This window comes from Pan troglodytes, chromosome 11, assembly GCF_028858775.2.
Source record: "Pan troglodytes isolate AG18354 chromosome 11, NHGRI_mPanTro3-v2.0_pri, whole genome shotgun sequence".
Lineage (NCBI taxonomy): Eukaryota > Metazoa > Chordata > Mammalia > Primates > Hominidae > Pan > Pan troglodytes.
The window spans coordinates 10,885,530-10,910,643 of NC_072409.2; the positions used below are offsets into that span (position 1 = coordinate 10,885,530).

Sequence of the window (25,114 nt, forward strand, 5' to 3'; positions counted from 1 at the left end):
GAGGGGAGGGGGGTGACACTCAGGCTGGAGTCCCCCAGAGCACCCCCAGTTTTTCAGATGCCCCCACCAGCCCCGTCTCTTTCTCTGCTTAGGTACAGGGCGGGTGCGCTCTTCGCAGTCTCTCCGCGGTCTCCCTTTCTGGGACCTTCTCTTTGTCTCCTTCTCCAGGGCGGTCCCGGCGTCCACGGCCCCTGTGCCCCGCCCGCCCGAGGCAGCGGAGGGGGCGAGGCATACGGGGCGGACCCTGGAGGGGCTGGGTGGGGCGCAGAGGGTGCAGGACCGAGGGCGGGGCGGGGCGGGGCGGGGCGGGGTGGGTCGCGGCGGGCGCAGGGCGGCGGGCGGGGAGGGGGCGGGGTTGGCCTGCGGGGGCGTGGTCTGGTGGGGCGGGGCGGGGCGCCGGGGTGCAGGGCCGAGGGCAGGGAGGGGGCCAAGGGGGCCAAGGGGGCCGGCGGGAGGGACGGGGCCCGACCGGGAGCGGAGCCGGAGCGGAAGCCGCAGCCGGGCGGCGGGAGCGGCGGGAGCGGCGGGAGCGGGGGAAGCAGGGCGGGCCGGGCTCCATGGCGCCGGCGGCGTCCGCCTGAGCAGCGCGGGCAACAGCGGCGGCGTTGGCCGGATCGGGCCGCGACTCCTCCTGGCCATGGGGGACGTGCTTTCCACGCACCTGGACGACGCCCGGCGCCAGCACATCGCAGGTGAGGGTCGCGCCGCGCCACGCGCGCCCAGGGTCCTGCCGGAACCCCCGGACCACGCCCCCGCCCCGGCCAGCAGTCGGCGCCGGGGCCGGGGGCTCGGGAGAGTCAGGCCGGGCCGGAGGGAGCTGCCAGGGAGCGTGCCCCGCGTCCGAGCTCGTTCCCTCTGAGCCTGGGCGCCCCTTCCCGCGCTCTTCTGAGCGCCACCTTTCCCGGCTCAAGGGGACTCGGAACCCCTTCTCTCCCGGAACCCCTTCGGAGCCCGGGCTTGGCGGACCCCCAGCCCACGACCCCTGGCCGAGCTGGAGCAGGGGTCGCAGCCTGCTGCCCACCCTTGGCTGTCCCCGCCCAGAAGCGTTCCAAGCCCATCCGCTACCAGCTTTGGGATCTCCCAGACCCAGCCAGCGCGCGCTCACCTTCCTCCCCAGCCGTCCCGTCCCCAGCTCCGCCGGGCCCCAGCCCTGGTACACGTGGCGGAGGCTTCCTGAAGGACGGGCCCATGAAGGCCCGGGACTGATCCTGGGGAGTGGGGCCAGGGATCGATGGGGCGCCCCGGAGGCGGTGGGGTTGCATGTCTTTTGGCGCAGACAGCAGGCTGCCCCTGCTAGCAGCAGGGGCCCGGGGACCGGTCACCAGAGTGGGGGGGCCCTCAGGGCCAGTCGCCAGCCCCTTCAACCCTGTTCTTCAGCCAACCCTACTCTCAGCCTATTACTGCACAGTGGCCACTTCTCCCAGGGACAGCTGTCCCCAAGGCTCCTGGGGAAGCCGGAGCTGCAGCGGGGGCCTGGGTTCCTTTTCCCCACAGACTCTGGAGAACGGTGAGATAGGATGAGGATCTCGGCTGCCTGAGAAACTCCTCTCTGGCCGATCTCTCCTGGCTGGTGGAGCTGCCCTGGGTGGAATCCCAGCATTTGCTTCCCAGACATCTGTCCTGTACACCTTGGTTTTCTCCTCTTTGAAATGGGGTCAGTGATTTCTTCCTTATTAATGAGTTGTTGGGAGGCTTACGTGAAGTAACTCATGTGGCTTGCTTAGCACAGGGCCTGGCATAGGAGAGGCACTTGTACGTGGGGTGACGGTTCAGGTGGGTCGCCCCTCGCTGTCTAGTGGGCCCTGAGCACCGCGTCCGCCTGCACTTATTTTTGTGTCCTGTAGAATTTCACCACCGTGTTCTCCACGCTCCCTTGAGAGCAGGAAGCCCTGAGAGCAGTGGCCAGGTGTCCTTTAACTCCATGTCTCCAGGGCCGCACCCATGCTGGGCACCAGGGAGGTGCTGGGGAGGTCTGCCAAGTGACTGTGGTCCCGGGCCAAGTCCCAAGGCCAGAGTCCCTCCCTTGTGCCAGGCCTGGGGCTGGCTGGGCACAGGGGTGACTGGGGTGATGTGGAAATGAATCGGACCCTCTCTAGCCTCTGACCAGCGTGGGGTTAAGTCCTGGAAAGCCTCCTTGTCCGACCAGGCCTGGACTGTGGGAGGAGGAAGGGCCAGGGCGGAGTCTTCCTGTCCCCTCCCTGTCGCAGCAAGCTCCTGGGGCTCTGTAACAGTCCCTCCATTCAGGACCTCCTGTTGAGGCCCCTCGAGGGGCCTGGGTGGGGTGTGCCGTGCATTCGGTGGGGTTTTTCCTCTCCCCATACTCAGTGCTGGGCCTCCCTGTCTTCCCGTCTCCTGGGCTGAGAATTGCCAGCCCACCCTCTCTCCCCTGGCATGTTACAGGGGAGGGGACTGAGACCACAGAAGGTGAAGTGTCCTTTACTGGAGAGGGTTGGATTTATTTTCTGGATACCAGGCTGGGTGGAAGAAAGTTGTGCCCACTCAGAGCCTGCTGGTCTCTCTCTTCTCCACACTTCAGTGCTATTTATAATCCTCTTTAAATGCCTCGAATTCCTGGTCCAGACTCACCTGAGAGGAGTTCCTGATGTGGGGGGGTGGGGTGTTGGAAGGGGGCAGCCGGGAAGCCTCCCAGTCTCCTCCAGAGGAAGTGAGCTGCCTTTGAAATCTCTGCTGGAAGGGAATGAGGGCGTGTATTTGCCGCCTCCAGTGATCCAGGCACCCTCCTCACCCCACCCAAGGAGCAGTAGGTACTCTCAAAGCTGGCAATTAAAATTCCAGAACCCTCCCTACCTGAGGCCTTGTTCTCTGCCCCAGTAGAAATGTCAGAGTTAGAGACATCCCTTCCCACAGTGCTCTGAGTTCCCAGGCCTGTTAGGGTTCCGAGGTTTGACCTGCAGCTTTGTGCCCGCCCCGAGCAGGTGAGCAGGTGAATGCCAGCCTGCCTGCAAGTCCTGGCAAAGGTCAAGCGTGCTCCCGGCCACGGTGCTGTTTTGCTGCCACGGCACCTTTCATCCTGGGATTTCAAAGCCCCTGGCAAGCAGAGGCTTGTTTCCACACCAGGAGCCCCACGGGGCTGGTGGCAGGATGACTCCTGCCTCCTTACACGAGGCAGTGTGCGGGGAGGAAGAATCCCTGGCCTGGGATCTGGGAGGCTTGAGGATCCTTGGGCAGGCCACTTCCTCTCCCTGGGTCTCCGTTTCCCTAGTTGTGAACCGAAGTGGGTGGGCCACTCGATGGCTGAAGTCCCTTTCAGCTCTGAGGGCCTAACAATCCCAAATTTTCCCCACAAATCTCCCCCAGACTGAAGCCAGCTCAAGGTCCCAATATAACGCCTGCAACCTTGGAGTAATATCTTTTTTTTTTTTGAGACAGGGTCTTGCTCTGTCACCCAGGCTGGAGTGCAGTGGCATCATCATAGCTAACTGCAGCCTTGACCTCCTGGGCTCAAGTGATCCTCCCACCTCAGCCTCCCAAGTAGCTGGGACTACAGGCATGCGCCACCATGCCGTGCTAATTTGTGTGTGTGTGTGTGTGTGTGTGTGTGTGTGTGAGAGAGAGAGAGAGAGACAGGGTCTCCCTATGTTGCCCAGGTTGGTCTTGAACTCCTGGGCTCAACCAATCCTCCTTTGGGAGGCTTGGCCTCCCAAAGTGCTAGGATTACAGGTGTGAACTTCCCGCCCATGAACTAACATCTCTTTTTTTTTTTTTTTTTTTTTTGAGACAGAGTCTCACTCTCTGTCCCAGGCTGGAGTCCAGTGGCACAATCTCAGCCCACTGCAACCTCCACCTCCTGGGTTCAAGTGATTCTCCTGCTTCAGCCCTCTGTTACAGGTACGCACCACCATGCTCGGCTGATTTTGGTATTTCTAGTAGAGACGGGGGTTTCACCATATTGGTCAGGCTGGTCTCGAACTCCTGACCTCAGGTGATCCACCCTCCTCAGCCTCCCAAAGTGCCAAGATTATAGCTTTGGCACCACGCCCAGCCAAAAATAATAGCTTTATTGAGGCGTAATTCACCTACCATACAATTCAGCCACCTGAAGTGTACACTTCAGCAGTTTTTAGTATATTCACAGAATTGCGCAACCATCGCCACCATCAATGTTGGAGCATTTTCATCAGCCCGGAAAGAAATCCTCTACTCCTTAGTAGTCACTCCTGTTTCCTCCTAGTCCCTCCTAAATCTAGGCAACCACTGAACATTTTGTCTAATTGCAAAAGTAATGTGTGCACAGGCCAGGCATGGTGGCTCACGCCTGTAATCTCAGCACTTTGGGAGGCTGAGGAGGGCGGATTGCTTGAACCGGGGGGTTCAAGACCAGCGTGGGCAACACGGCAAAGCCCCGTCTCTAGTAAAAATACAAAAAATTAGCCGGGCATTGTCGTAAGCGCCTGTGGTTCCAGCTAGATGGGAGGCTGAGGTGGAAGGATTGCCTGAGCAAAAGTAACGCATGTACAAACAATTTAGGAGGGTGAAATAAAACATGAAAGCACCCTCCATCTTTCTCCCTTAAATCCCACTTCCCAGAAGAAGTCACTTAAGTGTGGTGTGTCACCATTTCCAAACCTACCTCTCTCTGTACATGCTCATAATAGCTTGGTTTATAAAAACAGATTTTTTTTTTTTTTGAGATGGCGTCTCACTCAGGCTGGAGTGCAGTGGCAAGATCTCAGCTCACTGCAACCTCCGCCTCCCAGGTTCAAGCAATTCTCCTGCCTCAGCCTCCTGAGTAGCTGGGATTACAGGCGTGCACCACCATGCCCGGCTAATTTTGGTATTTTTAGTAGAGACAGGGTTTCACCATGTTGGCCAGGCTGGTCTCGAACTCCTGACCTCAGGTGATCCACCCACCTCGACCTCCCAAAGTGCTGGGATTACAGGCATGAGCCACCACGCCCGACCTATAAAAAGAGATATTACTCTATGCTTCTGTGGTTTGATTTTTTTCACTTGGTAAATTGGTGGACATCTTTCTGTGTCAGAACACACAAGACTACCTCATTCTTTTCTTGGTGAGTTCGTTTCTGTGCATGGATGGTTTGTCTACCCAGCCCTCTGTGAATGGGCATTTGGGTTGTTTCCAGTATTTTGCTAGTATTCACAGTGCTGCTTGAACCTGCTGGTACAAACCCTCTGTAATATTCCAGTATCAGAGAGGCCCTGAAATGGAACTCCTGGGTCACCTTTTTTTTTTTTTTTTTTTTTTTGATACAGAGTCTCACTTTGTTGCCCAGGCTGGAGTTCAGTGGCATGATCTCGGCTCATTGCAACCTCCGCCTCCTGGGTTCAAGCAATTCTCCTGTCTCAGCCTCCTGAGTAGCTGGGACTACAGGTGCCCACCACCACACCTGGCTAATTTTTGTATTTTTAGTAGAGATGGGGTTTTACCATATTGGTCAAGTTGGTCTCGAACTCTTGACCTCAGGTGATACATCTGCCTCGGCCTGCCAAATTGCTGAGATTATAGGCGTGAGCCACCATGCCCTGCCTGGGTCACCTTTTGATAGATGGACACATAGCCTTTAAGAAGGCAGCAGGCGTTTGACACTCTCCTGCTAAGATGGACCTTAGCATTGAGCATTTTCATCCTTTTGACAACCAGATATGAGAAGAAGGGTGTCTTAATTATTTATTGAGCAAAACAAATAATGCTTCTTTCCAAAGTGATTTTAAAAACTTACCTCTCTGCTGGGCGCGGTGACTCACGCTTGTAATTCCAGCGCTTTGGGAGACAGAGGCAGGCAGATCACCTGAGGTCAAGAGTTTGAGACCAGCCGCCTGGCAAACATGATGAAACCACGTCTCTACTAAAAAATTAGCCGGGCCTGGTGGTGCATGCCTGTAGTCCCAGCTACTTGGGAGGCTGCGGCACAAGAATCGCTTGAACCCGGGAGGTGGAGGTTGCAGTGAGACGAGATCGCACCATTGCACTCCAGCCTGGGTGACAGAGTGAGACTCTGTCTCAAAAAAAAAAAAAAAAAATCTACCTCTCAACATTTGGGAAGTGGCTGTAGATGCCAAGAGTGAAGGGATGGAGGGGTTCCACCTTCTGCCACCCCTCACCCTGCTGTGTGGCTTCCTCTTTGCTCCCCTGGACTTTGCAGAGAGACCAGGCTGGCCGGAAGCAGTGCCTGGGCCTGGGCCGCTGCCCTTAGCCAAGGTCCGGGTCAGCCCCTGGGGGCGAAGTGTCTGGGGATGATGCTGTCTCTCTGTTGGGTCTTACATAACATGCTTTTGTTGGCTTTGACCCTGCCTTCCCCTCCATCCAGCCTCCTCTAGTCCCCCTGACTCTGTTCCTTTTCCACTGCTGGGGCCTGAGTGCCGGCCTCGCCTACTCAGAGCTGCTCCAGCCTCCTCGGAGCCTCTAGTCCTTCCCACACACACTGCCAAAGAGACCTTTCTAAACCCACGCTGGGCCATGGCTGCCCTCCCTGCTGTCCAAGGAGTGAAGCGGAAAAACAGGAATAGGAACCACTCACCCGCCGTCCTGCGATAACCACTTCATCCTCTGGGAGTACTTCCCTTCTGTGTCGATCATTACACTTTACTGGGACCATGACTCAAGTTTGTGTCTTGCTTCTTTCACTACATGATCTATAGTAAACATCTCTCCCAGGTCATTAAAACCTCCCTGGAAGCATCCCCAAAGGCTGCATTTTATTCCATTTGAGGACAGAGGGTCACTTTCCCAGCTTTTTCCCTAATGCTGGACATGAGGTTGTTTCTCACATGTTGGTTTGTAGGGGCAAACAGAGCCACTGTGTGTGTTTCTTTTCTGGCTCCAGTCAACTTCTCTGTCGAAGACCGATTCATCTCCCAGCCCAACTCTTCCCGTGCTCTGCTTCCGCCAACCTGGGCATTTAGAGGGAGGCTCCTTCCTGCCATCTCTGAGCATCGTTCAGGGCTAGTGGGCTTGAAGGGGCTGCCTGTGTACTGGGGACGGGGACTGATGACCATGGCCTCTGGGTGTGTGGCCATAGACTCTAGCCTGCGGTGTGTAGGAATGGATATATATTTTCTGTCTGAAGACATGGTTGATAGAGCAGGGAGGGGCAGTAATCAGGCTCGGAGTGATAACTGTAAACATTAGCAACGGTTTAACTGAGCACTTGCTATGTGCCAAGCCTTCCTTTGTCTGTATCATCTTATTGAATTCCCACCTCAGTGGCAGGCCTGGATCGGATAGTCCAAGGCCTTAGCTATTTAAACCACGTTCTGCTATTAGTATGTCGTCCGTGGTGCCCAGACTGGGCAGGGGGACACTGAAAAAGGCCTCCAAGAGAGGTAAGCTTTCGGAGGCGGGGAGAGGAAGTGGGAGGAGAAGCCGAGTGGGAATAGAGCAGCTTGTGTCAGTCTCCCTCCCATAGGTTGCACAAATCTATCCCACCCGTCATTACTCAGTCTGAGACTCACAGCCTCTGACCAGCCCCATTCTCCTTCCCTGCGCCCCCCTCCTCCTTCCCCGCGGGCAGAGCTCATGACTCACTCCACCCCGGGCTCCTGCAAGCATCATCCTGCGGTTGCAGAAATTCCTGCACTGCTTTTTCCTTCCCCTGCCCCACCCCATCCACTTCTGTGCTGGAGGAAGAAGGGTATTCTGTAGACGCTGCTGGGCAGAGGTTTAAGGAAGGAGTCCGGGCAGATGCCTAGGTTTAAAACCCGTGAGGGTGGAGCAAAGCCATTCTCTTCTCCTGGTAGAATCTTAGGGCCTGAGTCATGGAAGGGTACAATCTTTTGATCTCAAAAATTTTAAAACTGGAAGAACAGGAAGTGTCCACCCCCTGGGACTGGTCCCGTTTTTTTGGAGCTGGGCTGCTTCTGGCCCACGAAGGTGAAGGGGCCTGCCTGGTGACGTGGTGGATGGTAAGCCTGAAGAAGCAGGGAGCCCAGAGGTTTTGGGGTAAGGCTTTGCAGTCAGACTGGGTTTGAGTCCTGGCTCTGCCACTGGATGGACTGGTGTTCGGGGGCAAGTCAGTCACCCTGTCTGAGTCTTAGAGCCCTCCTTACATAAGGATGAGAGTTCTGGCATCTCAAGGTATGAAGGTCAAGTCCCCTGGTCAGCGCAGAACAGTGTTGGTGGGAGGTGACAATATGTGAGTGGTAGCTGTTATGATTGTGACTTTATTGAGCTAATTTGACACCCAGGGAGATGTGTCTGGTCTGTCTGTGGCCTTGTGCATCCCCTGCTCCCTGCCATGTGCTCCAGGAAGTTGACATGACCCACTCCTTTCCTAAGCAGCCCTAAATATGAGAATCTTCTTCCCTTCCAAGGTCAGAGGAGCACCAGCCTATGGCCCTGGACACCTGGGGTATTCAGCGAGTTCCTGGAGGGTGGTGGGATGGGGCTGTGGTTCCAGCAAGGTCAGTCACTCCGCAGCAGCATCCACTCTGTGTCTGGCATTTGGCAGTGCACAGAGGAAAAGGGTGAGAAGATGGATGGGAACATGCTCCCTCCTTGCCCACCCATGTGTCAAGAACTAGACTTGTAAGCCTTAAGCCTGGTCCCATTGACCACTTGCTGTGTGACTCTGGACCCAATGGCCATGCCTCTCTGTGCCTTTTCTCCCTGTCTGTGACCTCAAGGCCAGTATCTACTCTTGGGAATTCTCTGCCTCTGAAAACCCTTTTGTAGGGGTCTCAAGATGCCTTCCAAAGGCAGGGCTGGTGGCTTCTATGTAGAAATAGAGGTGCATGCCTGTGAGACCATCAAGGGGTGTGATGAGCTCTGGCCCCCAACACACGTAGTCCTTATTTCTTGTATGAATTCAATCAATAGTTATTGAACACCTTCTGTGTGCCCGGCGCTGTGCTGGGCACCGGGGACACGCAGCTACACAATCACATGGTGTCTGCCTGTGTGTGCTTCCTGGCTGGCTGTCCCTTCACAGGGCAAGCAATGTTCCCAAAGGGAAAGGCCTTCCTTGGGAAGGTGTAAGGGAGACTGGCCTGGGGTGGGCCAGCCTGCTGGGACTCAGGATGGGGGAGGTAGAGGGAACCACAAAGGCTGGTCTTGGCGAGGAAGGGCCTTTGTCCTTAGGGTCCCAGGGAGGCCTTGGAGGCATTTTCAGGCAGAAGTGGCACCGGTGGGTCAGCTGTGAGTGAGTGTGGATGGGAGGAGGTGAACCCCATGGTGAGAGGGACTGGACCTGCGTGGGTGGGGGTCGGGTGCAATGAGGGATATGTGTGTACAGGGGGGGTGGCGTGGCCAGGCCTCAGTGATGGTGCTGTGCAGGACTGGGGCGAGCTGATGTACGTGACTGTTGGCTACAGGGAAACCTGTCTGGATTCTGTAGGTTGTTTTATCAAGGCAGACCTTCAACCACTGGTCTTGCAGCCTCTGCTCCCACTCCTCTAGTGACAGGAAACTCAGTCCTTTCCCAGGCAGCCCTGAAAATGAGAACCTTCTTCCCCTCCAAGGGCAGAGTAGAAAGAGGCCGGGAGTCAGAGGACCTGGTTTGAGATGCTGTCAGGACTGCCCTGTCATTTGGCAGCTGCCCTCCCTTCTCTGGACCTCAAATTCCTCATCTGTAAAGTGGACACAGCAGTATCCCAGGCCCCTGAGGGTGTTGTGCAGGGTCGGTGAGATGATGTGGCCTTAGCTCTTTGTGCTTAGGGAGCATCGGCTCCTGGTTCATCCACTGTTACCGTTCTATGTGGTTCACACAGGACATTGGCCAAGGGAGGCCCTCCTCTTGCAGATCAGAAGTGCCGGGTGTGGGTCAGGGTGCTGGGTAGAGGGTCCACGTGCAGGGGTGGGGGCCCAGGGAGTAACTGGGCATCCAGGAGGGGAGGAAGAATGAACTGTGGTTTGCAAAGTGCAGACCCCACTTTCCCACCTGCCCATCTGTGGCCAAGCCAACTGCAGCTGCTGTCCATCTTTCCCATGCCCCATGCTGAGCAGAACTATTTGTGTCCAGCCGAATTTGTGAAGCTTAGCACCTTCTAGAAGAGGAGTCCCTTGGGAAGAAGCTGCCCACCCACTCGTGCTCCAGTCACCTCTGATTTATTCCACCTGCCAGGAACCACTGGTGGGTGCAGGCTAGGAGGCAGGCTCCCCAGGATGGGTGCCTGGAGGCCTCTGACAAGCCCTTCCTTTTCTCTGTGCCTCCTCCTCACTTTGCCTATCTGTGCAACGGGCATGCCCTTCCAGCTGTGACCCCTTAGGAACCTGTGGGCCTTAGGCTGCACAGAAGGCACAGAGCAGGTGCAGCACCTCCACATTGCAGGAGGCCATCTTGCCATTGAAGGAAGAGCTTGCTCTGAAAGCTGTCCTGTTCCTGGCCTGAGCTGGGAACTGGGGACAAAGCAGTGACATGAGCCCTGATCTCATGGAACTCATGCCAGCCAAGAAGATTCCATCAAGCTGGATGTGCTGTGGCTCATGTTACAAAGCCCGTGGATCTTTATGTTTCCCAGAGTGTATGTTGGTTTCAGCACTCAGTCGGCCCATCTCAAGAGGCAGCGTGTCTGGCTTTGACCTGGTGGCAGTATGCTTCTGCCACTGAAAGCTGTGTGGCCTTCGGCACACAGCTCTCCTCCTTGGAGGTCCAGTTGTCGCTAAGATGGGATTGGTGCTCCCTGCCTTTGGGCTGGGTGAAGGTTCTGGGAGGTGCACTGCGCAGTTCCTGGCCTGTGCAGGCTGCTCAGTAAATGGCAATTGCGTTTTAGCTGAGTTCTTAGGGAAGCTGTGTGTCCTTTGCCCGGCCTGTCAGAGATTTAAGGGGTGATTCAGGCATCTAGAGGAGGAGGGAGCTGACAATTGCACTTCTGTTTTGCTTTTTGTTTTTGCTTTTTTTGAGAGCAGTATTCTCTGGGAGGCGAAGGGTAGAAAAGAGAGCTGAGTTTGAGCTTTAGGGTGGGCAGGCCTGATGGGCTGGGGAAGGTGTGTGCCTCTCACCCTACCACACCTCCCCTAGCCCTGCCTTGATTTTTGAGGTGCTGATGAGAAGTGTCTGCTTTTCTTTTTCAGGCCCAGACCCTTCCTCGTCCTAGTCCTGGAGGACCCCATGAGCGCCTCTAACCAATCCCCTCCTTTTTCTCATGCCCGAGTAAACTGAGGCCCAGGAAGATGATGGGACATGCCTATGCTCTCAGGGGCACCAGAGCTTGGCTGGAACCCAGGGCCTTGACCCCAGCATGAAGCTTTTCCCTCTCCGACTTCCTACTCCCACCCCCCACACCCGTGCAGGGCCCCAGACGGCAAGGGATGGTGAGGGAAGGAATGATTGGGCCGGGTGGGGCTGCAGAACTTATAATTATGAAAACTGGGTAAACAAACAAGCTCTCTGGGAGAGAAGCAAGCCCTGTGTGGGCCTCACAGATGGGCCTGTGTCCGAGGAGACAGCCCAGGCCCGTCTATGCGCAGACAGTGAGGGGCTGTGTTGGACTTAAAAAGCCAAAGCCACCCTCCCCTCCCACCCCTACTCCTATATTTCAGGCTGCCAGGAAAAGAGGAGGGGGAAAGGGGCAGCCCTTTCTTCCAAGGAGGTAGGGGCCGACCCCCTAGGACTCTCCTGGGGTCAGCCCTCCTGGCCCAGCTTGGGACAGTCACAGCTCACTGTGTGACCTTGGTCAAGGGGCGTCTCTCCTCTGGGCCTCAGTTCCCCATCTCTAGAGTGGAGGTCACCCCATCTCTCAAGGAGGGTGGCAGGATGGGGAAAGATTTGAGCCAACTGGTTGAATACACTGAGCCCTTTCACTCACCCTGACCCGAGGCCAACTGGGATCTCAGAAACTCTTCATTTCTCTCTGGCCAGAGGCAGGGGCCCCTCTTGGAGCAGAGGAGTGACTTTCTCAGTGACCTGAGAGCCGGCCTGGTCCTGGGAGGCCAAACCTCCAATCCTGGCCTGACTTTAGCAGGCTGCCCAGCTCAGCTTTCCTGTCTTCCTGCTGAGATTGTGGCAGAATCCGAGAGGAGCTGTTTCTGGTGCCTGCCCTGCAGGCTGGGGGCTGGGCAGCTTGCCCTGCCTGGAGGCCCCCGGGTGGAGCCTGGCAGACTTCCTGTGCAATTGGGGCTGAGCCCCCGCCCTCCCTCCCCTCTTCCTGCAGTCCCCTGTGTGGCTTCTGGGAGTCCAGCTCTGTAGATGGGAGGTTGGTCCTGCTTCAGACCTCTGTGGCCTTGGGTGAACTCCTGCCTCTCCTCCAAGCCTCACTTTCCCCCATGGTTCAATGGAGGGGTTGGATAAGAGCCTCTGGTAGTAGAGTGACCTTGCTACTAACCATGTGTCACCCTCCTTCAGACTGACCCTTCCAGGCTGTCCTGTGCCCTCGAGGTCAAGCCCAGACCCTGAAATGCCCTCACAGACCAAGCCCTGCAGCCAGTAGCCCCACTCCTGGTAGGCTGGATCAGGCTCTTCCTCTGAGCTCCCACAGCCCCTTGGCCACTCGTGTGTACCTATAGCCCTTCTCACATGGTTGTGATTCATTTTTGTTTTTGAGACAGGGTCTTGCACTGTTGCCCAGGCTGGAGTGCAGTATTGCAATTATAGCTTACTGCAGCCTCAACCTCCCGGGCTCCGGCAATCCTTCTGCCTCAGTCTCCCCAGTAGCTGGGACCCCAGGTGTGCACCACCACATGGGGCTAATTTATTTTTATATTTTTTATAGGCAGAGTCTCCCTGTGTTACCCAGGCTGGTCTCAAACTCCTGAGCTAAGCCATCCTCCTGCCTGGCCTCCCAAAGTGCTGGGATTACAGGTGTTTGAGCCACCACGCCCAGCCCATGGTTGTGATTCTAATTCCCATCTGTGATATGAGTACCTGAGGGCTAACTCACCATGGGCTCCCCTGAGGTGGACAGGTGGCCTCACAGCTCAGACTTGCTCCACCAGCAGCTGAACAAGTACCCCTAGGTCAGGTGCCGTGAACAAGTACCCTAGGTCAGGCTTTATGCCTTAGTTTCATTGGCTGTAAAATGGGCATGATGATACTTCTACTCCACTGGATTGTAAAGGTTATTAAATTATGTGTGTAAAGCACAAGAAATGCTGAGGGGTCAATAACTGTAATGAACATTTATTAGTGCAAATTGTTTTAGTTCCCTAGCAGGAATGAATGAATGAATGAATGAATGAATGCCATTGCAAGGTCCTACATCCTGGGAGCATGGGGATCCCAAAGCTCTCTGGATGAAGGTCCTGGTAGGTGCAGAATGTGTGTGTGTGTGGTTGGTGGGGGTTGGTTACAGAGGAGCAGGGCAGATGTGGGAGGGGCTTGGGGTGGTGACGTACCCCCTGCCCTTGTGGAAGGAGTGGTTTGGGCCCCTCCGTGTCTCAGACCCGCAGGCACGAAGCCATGTGGCCATCCACAACTTCCTTCCTCCTGACTGTATTCCTCGAAGCGTGACTCACTGGCTTTGAGCCCTTCATTCTTGTCCTTGAGCCCCAAGGGTGAGGCGGGTAGAGTCTTTCTTGGAAGGGCGGCTCTCTCTCTGGGTTCCTTTCTATTCCTGGCCCTTCTGCAGCTTCTGAGCATGACAGGCAGGGATGGAGGGGTGCGGGTAGGGTGGGGTGGACACCTGGGCCCTGGTCCTGGTGGCCCCACTGACCCCATGTGTGTCAGGCTTGGGGTGGGCACCCACTGAGGGCCCACCCAGGGCTTGGATCTGAGCTGGTGCGGCTGAAACAGCCCAGTCAAGCTCACCTGGGCCCTGCCTCTGTAGAGCTCCTGGCTGGTCAGGAGACACACAGAACAATTACCACTCAGTCATTAATTAAAATCATTACCGGAGGGCGAATTGCTATAAAGAAATGGCCACTCTTCCCTGGGAGCTCACGTGTCCTGGGATCTCCCCAGCAGTGCCTGTGGTTTGCTCTCCTGTCACAGAGGAGGAAACACAGCCCACCGAGTGGGAAAGGGAGCAGGCTCAGCTCTGGGGCAAGTCCTGTGCCCACCTGGGGCCTCAGGATCTCGTCACCCATCTTAGAGGTGTGCTGTTCAAGTGATCTGCCTGCCTTGGCCTCCGAAAGTGCTGGGATTACAGACGTGAGCTGCCGCTCCCCCCTAAGGAGTGCTGTTCAGGAGGCCCAGGGTCCGCCGCTGGCCCCCCATGGTTCTGGGTGGGTGGGCTGGCTTCGGGGTTTTAGCCTGGGGACTGTGGAACTGCAGCGAGAGCTGGGTTTGTTGTCTTTAAATCCCTCCTTTGTGTGTCCCTAGACAGAAACCACTGTGACTAAAGTATTGGGATCTTCTAAAGGCTAGGCAGGAAATGGGGGCTGGCAAGGGTGGTCGTCCCCCTTCCCACTCCCTCCACCAATACACAGGACAGCAGAAAGGTGGCCCAAAGCCCTGGGAGAAACCCACCCCAACATTTCACATCTAGAATGTACCGCATTAGGTAACAAAATGGTTACATTACAGCATGGGGGATGGAATGGAAACAATGTATTAACAGGCGTTGTTCAATGGCATAATATGAAGCCATTAAAAGTGATGATTCAGTTTTGTATGTCTGAAAGTGTGTATGTTTGTATAGGCATAGAACAAAATAAGGAAAGAAATTCACCAAAATATAAATAGAGGTTATTTTGGAGTGGCGGGATAATGGATTATTTTAATTTTTTTATTCTCTCCTGATTTTTGTTTTTTGTTTTTTGTTTTTTTACAGTGAGTGGATTAAATCAAAAAGAATAACCTGGGTGGGTGCAGTGGTTCAGGCCTGTAATCCCAGCATTTTGGTGGCTCACGCCTGTAATCCCAGCACTTTGGGAGGCTGAGGTGGGCAGATCACCTGAGGTCAGGAGTTTGAGACCAGCCTGGCCAACATGGTGAAACCCCCACCCGCCGTCTCTACTAAAAATACAAAAATTAGCCGGGCATGGGGTTGCACGCCTGTGGTCCCAGCTACTCGAGAGGCTGAGGCAGGAGGATTGCTTTAACTTGGGAGGCTGAGATTGCAGTGAGCCAAGATCGTGCCATAGCACTCCAGCCTGGGTGACAGAGCGAGACCCTGTCTCAAAAAGCAAAAAAAAAAAAAAAAAAAAAAAAAAGAAAGAAAAAGAAAAGAATAACCCTATTGACTGTATTTAGTGGAACAATTTGATTCCTGTCTGACTTCAGAATCTAAGCCATGCTGGCCCGACTGGAGCCCCAAGGGGGTTGCAAGCACAGGGCAGGCTCCAGAGCGGGGAAGAGGGAAGAGAAAATTCTGGAAGAGGGGTGTTTGAGCTGAATCTTGGAGGACAGGAGGGATTTTTAACCAGCAGACTTGGGGTAAGGGTGAGTGGAGGGCATGGCCTGGCATAGACCCTTGCTTATCCAAGGCAGGGAGCTGAGCACAGCCTTGAGTGCCAGGCAAAGGGGTTGGGGAATGGGGAGTCCTTCCCATGAACACTTGTTAGCTGGACTTTAGAATGAGGACTCAATTTCTGTGATGAGGGCAAGGAGAGCAACAAACTTGTGTTAGGTAGGCTCTGTCTGTGTGCCCAGCCTCTGAGCCCCCAGTGGCTGTGAGCAGATAGGATTGTGGTAGTTTAGCCCAGAGATGGCAGATGGATTCCACAAATAAAGAGTCTCTCTCCGTGATGAGTGCTGAAGGCCGGGCATGGGTGGGGGCATTGGGGTGGTGAGGAGTGGTTGGGTACCATCCAACTGGGAAAGCCTATGACCCATCAGACCTCCAGTCCGGAGGTGTCCCTGCTAAGTAAAAAAAAATTAGCCAGGCATGGTGGCACAAGCCTATAGTCCCAGCTACTCTGGAGGCTGAGGTGGGAGGATTGCTTGAGCCCAGGAGGTTGAGGCTGCAATTAGCTGGATCATGCTACGGCTCTCCAGCCTGGGCAACTGAGCAAGATAGGGCTCCAGGCCAGACAGAGCTCCAGGTCCCCAGGGTAATATGCACAGGATGCTGGTACCTGGCATAGAACTTGGGTGGCCAGAAGCATGCGCTGCACGAGGCTGAGCACGAAGACCCCATTCTGCTGTGTTTAGGGCTTCCCTTCCGCCTGTCTCCATGATGACCTCAGCTCTCTGCTTTTCCTTACCCATCTGTAGCACAGGGATGGTTGCAGCTACCTTCAAGAGGGTTGTTGTGAGCTTCATGCCAGGGCCACCCCTGGTACCTGGCACACAGCAAATACTCAGGAAGAGTTTCCGTCCTCGGGGTTCAGTCCCCAGCCAGGGAACTCCTTCCCTCCTGGAGGAGCCTCAGCAGCCTGAACTTGATGGCCAGGATGGTATTATATCAGGTTGCTTGGCGGTGAGCTCTGGCCTCCCCCTCAGACCCACTGTGGCTCCCACCTGGCAGCATCTGCCAAAGGTCAGGTTCTCACAGCTCTGGAGGTTTGGCCTTTCAACTTTGAGCTTCCCCAGTCTTCCCCCTTTATTGTTTTTCACCTTTTATTATTATTGTTACATAAGCAATAGCTAGTGGTCAAAGAAAATTAGAAAATAACAGATAAGTAATAGGAAGAAAATGAAAATCACCAATAATCCTACCACCCAGAAAAGACTTTCAGGCACCTTCCTGATACATAATTTGTTCTTCTACCTTAATAGTGGGTAGTGGGCCTCCTCCTTGTGAATGGATACAGAATATTCCATTATGGCTGAGCAAGGAGGCTAATGCCTGTAATCCCAGCATTTTGGGAGGCTGAGACAGGCGGATCACCTGAGGTCTGGAGTTGGAGACCAGCCTGGCCAACATAGTGAAACCCTGTCTCTACTTAAAATACAAAAATTAGCCAGGCGTGGTGGTGGTGGACACCTGTAATCTCAGCTACTTGGGAGGCTGATGCAGGAGAATTGCTTGAACCCAGGAGGCAGAGGTTGCAGTGAGCTGAGATCACACCACTGTACTCCAGCCTGGGTGACAGAGCAAGACTCTGTCTCAAAAAAAAAAAAAAGAAAGAAAAAAGAATATTCCATTATGCCTCAATAGTCTATATTTTAACTTACTCAGTCAAAGCCCTATTGCCAGGCAGTTAGGCTTTTTCTATTTTTCTTTTTTTGTTTGTTTGTTTTTGAGATGGCATCTTGCTCTGTTGCCCAGGCTTGAGGGCAGTGTCACCATCATGGCCAATTGCAGCCTCAATCTCCTGGGCTCAAGCAATCCTCCCACCTCAACCTCCCAAGTAGCTGGGACTACAGGCTTGTGCCACCATGCCTGGCTAATTTTTTAAAAAAATTTTCTGTAGAGATGGATTCTCACTTTGTCATCCAGACTGGTCTGAAACTCCTGGCCTTAAGTGATCCTCTTGCCTCAGCCTCCCAAAGTGCTGCGATTACAGGCATGAGCCATGGTGTCCGGCTCTATTTTTTGTTGTTGTAAACAGTGCTGTGTTGGAAAGCTTAAATCAATTAATGGGATTGAGCCATTGATTCCGCATGGTTTGAGAGCCATCTCTGCTCAGTGTCAGGCTGTGTGCTGGGACTGGGGGTGCTGGGTGGGGAGGCGGCCATGGTCCTCAACCTCTTGGGGACCCCTGTCTGGGGAAGACAGGCCCAGCATGGCACGCCAGCAGAGGTGGGGGTTTAGGGCATCTTTGGGAGCCAGGGAGCAGCCCTAACCCAGACCTGGAGAGTCATGGGAGGCCCAGCTGAGGACACCTGCAGCTGGTGACCTGAGGGTAGGGCAAGCCCTGCACCTGCTGCTGGCTGAGCTCATGGGAGGGGACCTCTCAGGTGAGCCACAAAGGATACAGGAGGAGAGAGTTTCAGGCAGAGGGCAGCTCTGCAGAGGCCCAGAGTAGACAGAGCATGGGCATTGAGGGAACCAAAACTTCCCAGAGATCGGTGCTGTGGTTCTTGCCAGCCTGGCAGCAGCTCCCATGTGCATGACACTGTGGTAGTTCTTTTCTTTTTCTTTCTTTCTTTCTTTTTTTTTTAAGATGGAATTTTGCTCTTGTTGCCCAGGCTGGAGTGCAGTGACGTGATCTCAGCTCACTGCAACCTCTGCCTCCTGGGTTCTAGCAATTCTCCTGCCTCAGCCTCCCAAGTAGCTGAGACTACAGGCATGTGCACCACGCCTGGCTAATTTTGTATTTATTTATTTATTTATATTTTTATTTATTTATTTTTGAGACAGAGTCTCGCTCTGTTGCCCAGGCTGGAGTGCAGTGGCGCAATCTCCACTCACTGCAACCTCTGCCTCTTGGGTTCAAGCGATTCTCGTGCCTCAGCCTCCCAAGTAGCTGGGATTACAGGTGCCCACCAGTGTACCCAGCTAATTTTTGTGTTTTTAGTAGAGACGGGGTTTCACCATGTTGCCCAGGCTGGTCTTGAACTCCTGATCTCAGGTGATCTGCCCATCTCAGCCTCCCAAAGTGCTGGGATTACAGGTGTGAGCCACAGCACCCTGCCAATTTTGTATTTTTAGTAGAAACAGGGTTTCACTATGTTGGCCAGGCTGGTCTCGAACTCCTGACCTCAGGTGATCCACCCACCTTGGCCTCCTAAAGTGTTGGGATTACAGACATGAGCCACCGCACCTAGCCGGTAGTTTTTTTTCAAAGTGCCGTTCCATCTGTCCCTTTGTGGGGTGGGAATCACTGGCTTCCCTTTTCTTAATGGGAACACAGAAGCAGAGTGACGTGCGTGCCCCAGGGGAGTGGCTGGCGGACCCAGGCCTTTCACCGGCCCGGCACGCAGGGGACAGGGTGTTGAAGTGCAGGATCCGCCAGCTCTGGTTTCCCGGCTCTTTGCAGGTGCCGGATCACTTGACAGGATCCAAGCAGGAAGAGGACGTGGAGGATCTGAGCTTAGGTGACCGCCTTAGTTTCCATGAGGAGGTAGTGACCTTTTCTGCTGCTGATATGTGACCTTGGCCTGGCCCAGCCCCAAACCCAGCCCTATATTTGCAGGAAGGGTCCTGCCTCTTGGGCCATACTGGGATTGGAGAGGCCCTGGTTTATATGGACCTTGGGGGCTGGGAAGTGTCTGTCCCCAAGCTGGAGTTAACCTTTCTGGGAATATGCCATCCTCCTCTGGTGTCTTAACATGACTGGGAGACTGAACTGCAGAGCTCTGGTCTAATGTCACATAGTTGGGATAAATATTTCTGTGCAAAGTGCTGTGCTAGATGCTGGGCATATGTTATGAGTGAGACAGACAGGGTCCCTGCCCTCCTAGGGCAAATGGAGATGGAACAATGAATTATTAAAGCAAAGTTGTGCTAATGACTAACAGAGGGGTCTGACCTGTGTGAGCGAGCTGGCAACAGTCAGGGACAGTGCTTTTCAGCACCCTAGGCTGGCAGTTAGGACTCAGGTCAGTTCGATCAAGGCTTAATGGTGGGCTCCTCTGGGCTTCCCAATGTGTCAGGAAGGAGCGTTGTCTCATGTCCCAGGTGGAGGGCATCAGGGCGTTGAGGGTCCAGCACCATGGTGTGCAGTCCCTTCATGGTACGGGGAGGAGACAGGGAGCCAGGAAGGGTGAGGGGCTTGTCCAGGGTCACTCAGCAGCAGTCAGGTACATGGATTTGGGGCCCAGTGCTCTTAGCCCTGTATCACCACCCCATTTCACTGGCCAGTGATGGGGAGACACTGAGGCGGTCCCCACTCACCCTCAAGGGACTCCCCCGGGGAAGCAGACCAAGACCACAGAGGCTGTTGGCTGCGCAGGGTCTCTCAGGGCGCACAAATGGGGTCACGCAGGCACCTGGGACAGAGAGTGGGAGGCTGGCGGGGCTGGGAGGGGAGCTGTTCTCCCACCTCCCCTTCTGGCCCCCTCTGGAGCCTGAGGACACCTGCAGCTGGTGACCTGAGGGTGGGGCAAGCCCTGCACCTGCTGCTCGCTGAGCTTAGAGTACAGACCAAGGGAGTCTTGTTATTTGAATAAACTTTCCTTCTATCCATGTAAAGGGTCCCTGGCATTCCAATCTGGGATTGGGTTTCCTCTGGCCCAGCAGCAAGCACACGAGTGGATTTTCATATTGGCTCATCTTTCTTGTTCTCTTCTTCCCCTTCTTTCCCTCCCTGGCTTTGAGAAGGCAGAATCGCCCCTCCCCAGTCCCACTCGCTGAGAGGACCCTGCAGGCCAGAAGCTGCAGGCAGCAGCATGCATGTGTGTGCACATGTGTAAGCATGCATATGTGTGTGAGTGGATGCACAGTGTGTGAGTGTACGTGTGTGGGCATGCACATGTGTGAATGTGCATGTGTGTGCCTGCACATGTGAGTGCATGCATGTGGGCGTGCATGTGAGTGTGTACGTGCATGTGCATGCACATGTGAGTGCATGTGTGTGGCATGCGAGTGTGAGTGTGCATGCGTGTGGGCATACACGTGTGTGTGAATGGTGGGTGAGCAGGGGTCACGAGGCAACTTGGGAAGAACCTGACTTGGGCTTAGGGAAAGGATATTAGCAGTAGAGGGTGCTTGGCTGATGAGATCTGTGGGGTTTGTGTATCCGAGTTTAGTCCTTTTCCATTGGGGTTGGGCCACGGTGACTGGCACTTATTAGCTGTTAGTTCTTATTGGAACAGAAGCTGGCATTTATTGGGCTCTTCCTGGGAGTCAGGCAGGGTGACAGGTGCATCTCACACATCTTATTTAGTCCTCACACCAACTCTTGGAGGTGGGTGCTCTTTGACCCTCCAGCCTCTGCTTACACACCTCCAGTGATGAGGCCCTCCCTACCCACCAGGGTCCCTTATCCTGGGCATCTGAGGCAGTTAGAAAGCCCTTGCTGGGATCTTGTCTGTCTTCTGTGGATGACTTGAGAATGGGCTCTGCTTGCCAATAGGGCTTGGCTACGGCTGGGCTTCCCCAGCATCTGTTTTCCAGGGAACTGTCCAACTCTAAGGTTTGGGAAGAGGAACAAGTCCTCCCTCCTTTCCCTGAGCAGCCCCTATGTGGTACTTAGCCCGTCACAGCTTCATTCATCACATACCAAGCAAGTCTGAAGCTTAATGTTGAAACCCTAGAGGTATTTTCATTAGCATCGATCTGGATGTCTTAGTCAATGCAATAAGAGAAGAGAGAAAAAAAGAGAAGTACAAATGCAAGACAGCGGGAAAGCCCTCATGGAGTTCAGGGACTGGCGACAACAAAGCACTGTTGGTCTTTGGACTTCTCCACCCCCTAAGGCTGCCTACAGGAAGCAGAGTCTTGGAGAGACCAGAACTTGCCCAGGGCCACACGTGAGTTGGCGGCAGAGCTGGACGAGGACTCAGGGCCCTTGATTTTCCCAACCAGCATCTCTGGTGATGGATGCAGCAGCTAAGGGAGAGGCGGCAAGGCCAGAGTGTTCTCCATGCCAGTGTCACAGAGCAGGGGGGCTGTGGTGGGTCGAGGTTCTCAGGGGTGCGGTACGTTTGGGTGTTGGCTTTCAGAAGTCTTCATTGATGTTTCTTGCTCCACTTCTCCTTCCTGATGAATTAACCTGAGAGATGAGGGTCCAGAAAGATTGGACCCCAAGCATGTCACCTTTTAATCTCATGACCCACCAGCTGAGGGACCAGGGAGGTGCTGTTCCAGTCACCCTTTGCTGGTTCCCATTGCGTGGCGTGAAACATGGGACAGAGAACTGCCATGAGCACTAATGAGAGATGCCACTGGGCACCCTGACCATTTATGTCCTGGCCACCAATACTGGGACAGATGGAGCTCCTTCGAGAGGTTCCATCACTGCCATTGATAACACCAGCCCACATTTGCCCAGGCTCTGTGGGTTTATTCATTTCATTGAATCCTTATGACACCCTGCAAGATGGGGGATCGTAAAGTTGCTGGGGTTTTTTTGTTTGTTTTTTTGTTTTTGAGGCGGAGTTTCGCTCTTGTTGCCCAGGCTGGAGTGCAATGGTGCGATCTCTGCTCACCGCAACCTCCACCTCTAGGGTTCAAGCGATTCTCCTGCCTCAGCCTCCTGAGTAGCTAGGATTACAGGCATGCGCCACCACACCTGGCTACTTTTGTATATTTAGTAGAGACAGGGTTTCTCCATGTTGGTCAGGTTGGTCTCGAACTCCCGACCTCAGATGATCTGCCCACCTTGGCCTCCCAAAGTGCTGGGATTACAGGCGTGAGCCACCGTGCCCGGTGGTGCTGTTTTTGTTGTTGTTGTTGTTGTTGTTGTTGTGTTTTTTGAGATGGAGTCTCGCTCTGTAGCCCAGGCTGGAGTGCAGTGGCGCGATCTCAGCTCACTGCAACCTCCACTTCCTAGGTTCAAGCGATTCTCCTGCCTCAACCTTCCGAGCAGTTGGGATTATAGGCATGCGCCACCACGCCTAGCTAATTTTTGTATTTTTAGTGGAGACGGTGTTTCACCATGTTGGCCAGGCTGGTCTCAAACTTCTGACCTTAGGTGACCTCCCAAAGTGCTGGTATTATAGGCGTGAGCCACCGCACCTGGCCAGGTTGCTGTTACTCCCATGTTACAGCTGAGGAAACAGAGGTTCAGAGAGAATTGAGCCATGTGTTGCTGAAAGTCCTATAGCCAGCAAAGGGTGGAGTTAGGATTTGAACTGAGATCTGGTTCCAGGACCTTGACACTGCACTGTTGAAGGGTCCTTCTTGACCTAGGACGTGCTGATAAATCTTTGTGGAATGGATTAACTCTTTCATGCCTGTCCGAATCTTGGCCTTTCTCGGGTCTTCTGCTTGGCACACACTCCCTTCCCGGTGTCCTCCCTCCCCTAGCAGGGACTCTTTGTGTCTCAGCTGCTACCTCCCTCTGGGAGGCTTCTGTGACCCTGCAGGCTTGGTCAGTCACCTTCCTGGGCTCCTGTGACCTCCTGTGCTTCTCCCAGTTGGGGCTCCTAGTAATTGTAGTTTTTGTTGACAATCTGCCTCCCTCATTAGTGTACTCTCTCCTGAGTACCCAGTGGCCAGGATTGCTGAATGAATGAGTGAGGGCAACATAAACCCTTTCTTGGCCATCGTGATGAAGCCTCAGAGCCTCGCCTGAACTTGGTGACTCGCCTGACATCTGCCATTTTGGCTTGGCCTGCGCTAGCTGATGGAGGACATGGGATCTGGGCTGGGTCCTGTCCTCAGCCCTGCCCCAGTGGTTGTGACCTGTCTGATGGGGCGGGGCTGGGTGGTTGACACTGCGGACATCTTGGGGGAAGGGCTTGACCACAGGCTCTTCCTGCATATCTCAAGGTCCAACACCAGGCTGGACGCTGAGGGGAACATTGGTGGTGGGTTCTCAGGCCCAGGGCAGGTGTCCAGGCCCGTGGGGGGCACCTGCCAATGTGCACGAGCCACAGCAGAGCACCCTGGGTTCCCAGTCCAGCCTCGGCCCTGGACGTGACTGAGAGAAGGGGTATGAGGAGCACCTGTGGACAGGCGTGGGGATGCTCCTCTGGGGCCTGGGCAGTTTTGACAGGTGGCTGGCTAAGGCTCAGGCTCTTGTGGGGGTGGTGAGGATGACAAGAAAGGAATGAAGGCCAGAGACAACAGGAATGGGTGACTCCATGTGAGGGGAAAGGAGGGTCGTGTCTACACAATCACTGTCATAGATCAGCCTCCTCCTTGGGCGTGGCCTTGGCCAGGGGGCCGCAGGACGGCAGCCTTGGGTGCCCACCCCCTGGAGTGTGGGTCCTGCTCTGGGTGGTGACGCTGCTGGGGGCCTCGGCACCCCCTGGGCTGCCCTCCCAGCGAGGATCTGTGTTCCCAGACGGCAGGCATGCCTCATCCTGGGCTCCCAGAACAAGCTGCCACTGTGGGCTGTGGGCTGGGGCCACTGCCAGGCAAGCGGTGTCGGGGGCAGGAGGGGATGAGAGGGCTTTTGTTTCCTTCTGTTTGTGTCAAGATGGGAATGGACTTCCTCCCACCAGGCGGCCTCGAGGTGTAAAGGAAAGGGCAGCCCCAGTGGGCGGGTTTTTGGTCACCCGTTTTTTTGGGTGCATCTCTCTGGGCTCCCGCCTCAGCCCCGCCCTCTCCTCCCAGCCCTCCTGCCTCAAAGCTCACCCTTCCCCACCAGACCTGTTGTGGCCCAGCCCTGGTTAAATATTTGCCAACCGAGAAGAGTTTTCAAGGCAGCCTTGTGAAAAACCCCAGCTGACTCCTGGCTCTGTTGGGCCTGACCTGCCTCTGTGATGAGACCCAGACGGCCTGTGCCCTCAGACTGCGTCCCTGCCCACCATGGCCTCCCTGGTGACCTGTTTGGCGCCTGAGGCTGGGTGACCTAACACTTGTTCGGCACTTGTTTATCAAGCACCCCCCTGGGCCTGGCGGGAGCTGGGTGCTGGGGAGACAGCGGAGAGCAGTCTCAGTCCGGGGAGCGTCTCAGATGAGGCATTAACTGTGGTTGAGGGGAGTGCCGGGGGGCAGGCCAGGGGCTGTGGGAGTGGAGGCCAGGGAGGCTGTGGAGACCTGGGAGGCCGGGACTTGTCTGGAGGGAGGGTTCCGAGGAGGTGGCACTTGAGCCTGGGGAGGAGAAAGAGGAGTTGGCCAGGCACAAGGGGTGGACGCTAGGAGGGCACTGTAGACGTGGGACCCCAAGGCCAGAGGCCAGATTTCCTCCGCTGAGGAGGAAGCTGAGGGGCTGAGGTTGCGGTTCGCTTGGGTTTGCTGGGTGTGAAAGCCCCATTCACCTGTTTCTCCCCAGGATGGTCTCAGAGGAGCTGGGACACTAACAGGGCAATGGGACCCTGGGCAGCTTTTCCCCATTTCCCCAGCCTCAGTTTCCCCATCTGTCCAAAAGATAGTTTGGACTTGATCTTGGAGGTCCCTTCCCAGGTCCAGTGGCCTCTTAGGAGTATGTGGGTGGCCCATGAATGAGGGAATGTGCCATGGCAGGGATTCTACCAGCACCAAAGGCCAAGATAACAGCCATGGCCGGGTGCGGTGGCTCATGCCTGTAATCCTAGCACTTCGGGAGGCCGAGGCGGGTGGATCACCTGAGGTCAGGAATTCGAGACCAGCCTGACCAACGTGGTGAAACCCCGTCTCTACTAAAAATACAAAAATCAGCTGGGTGTGGTGGCACATGCCTGTAATCCCAGCTGCTTGGGAGGCTGAGGCAGGAGAATTGTTTGAACCTGGGAGGCGGAGATTGCAGCGAGCTGAGATCATGCCACTGCACTCCAGCCTGGGCAACAGAGTGGGGACTCCATCTCAAAAAAAAAATTAATTAATTAAATAAATAAAAGAAAAAAAGAATAACAGCCATGTGCCCTTATAGGGTTCACGCAGCCCTATCCTGGTGTTAGCA

The 25,114-nt window shown here is 55.0% G+C and overlaps 1 protein-coding gene across 1 annotated transcript in view; it reads left to right on the forward strand.

Moving 5' to 3' along the window:
* Positions 1 to 437: 437 nt before the first annotated feature.
* The window catches only part of NIBAN2 (niban apoptosis regulator 2), a 63,623-nt gene continuing 38,946 nt past the window's right edge, over positions 438 to 25,114 (forward strand). The window contains exon 1 of the mRNA XM_016961709.2: positions 438 to 692. Coding sequence (XP_016817198.1) covers positions 638 to 692 — 55 coding nt within the window. The 5' untranslated portion in view covers positions 438 to 637. The remainder of the gene's footprint in view (positions 693 to 25,114) is intronic.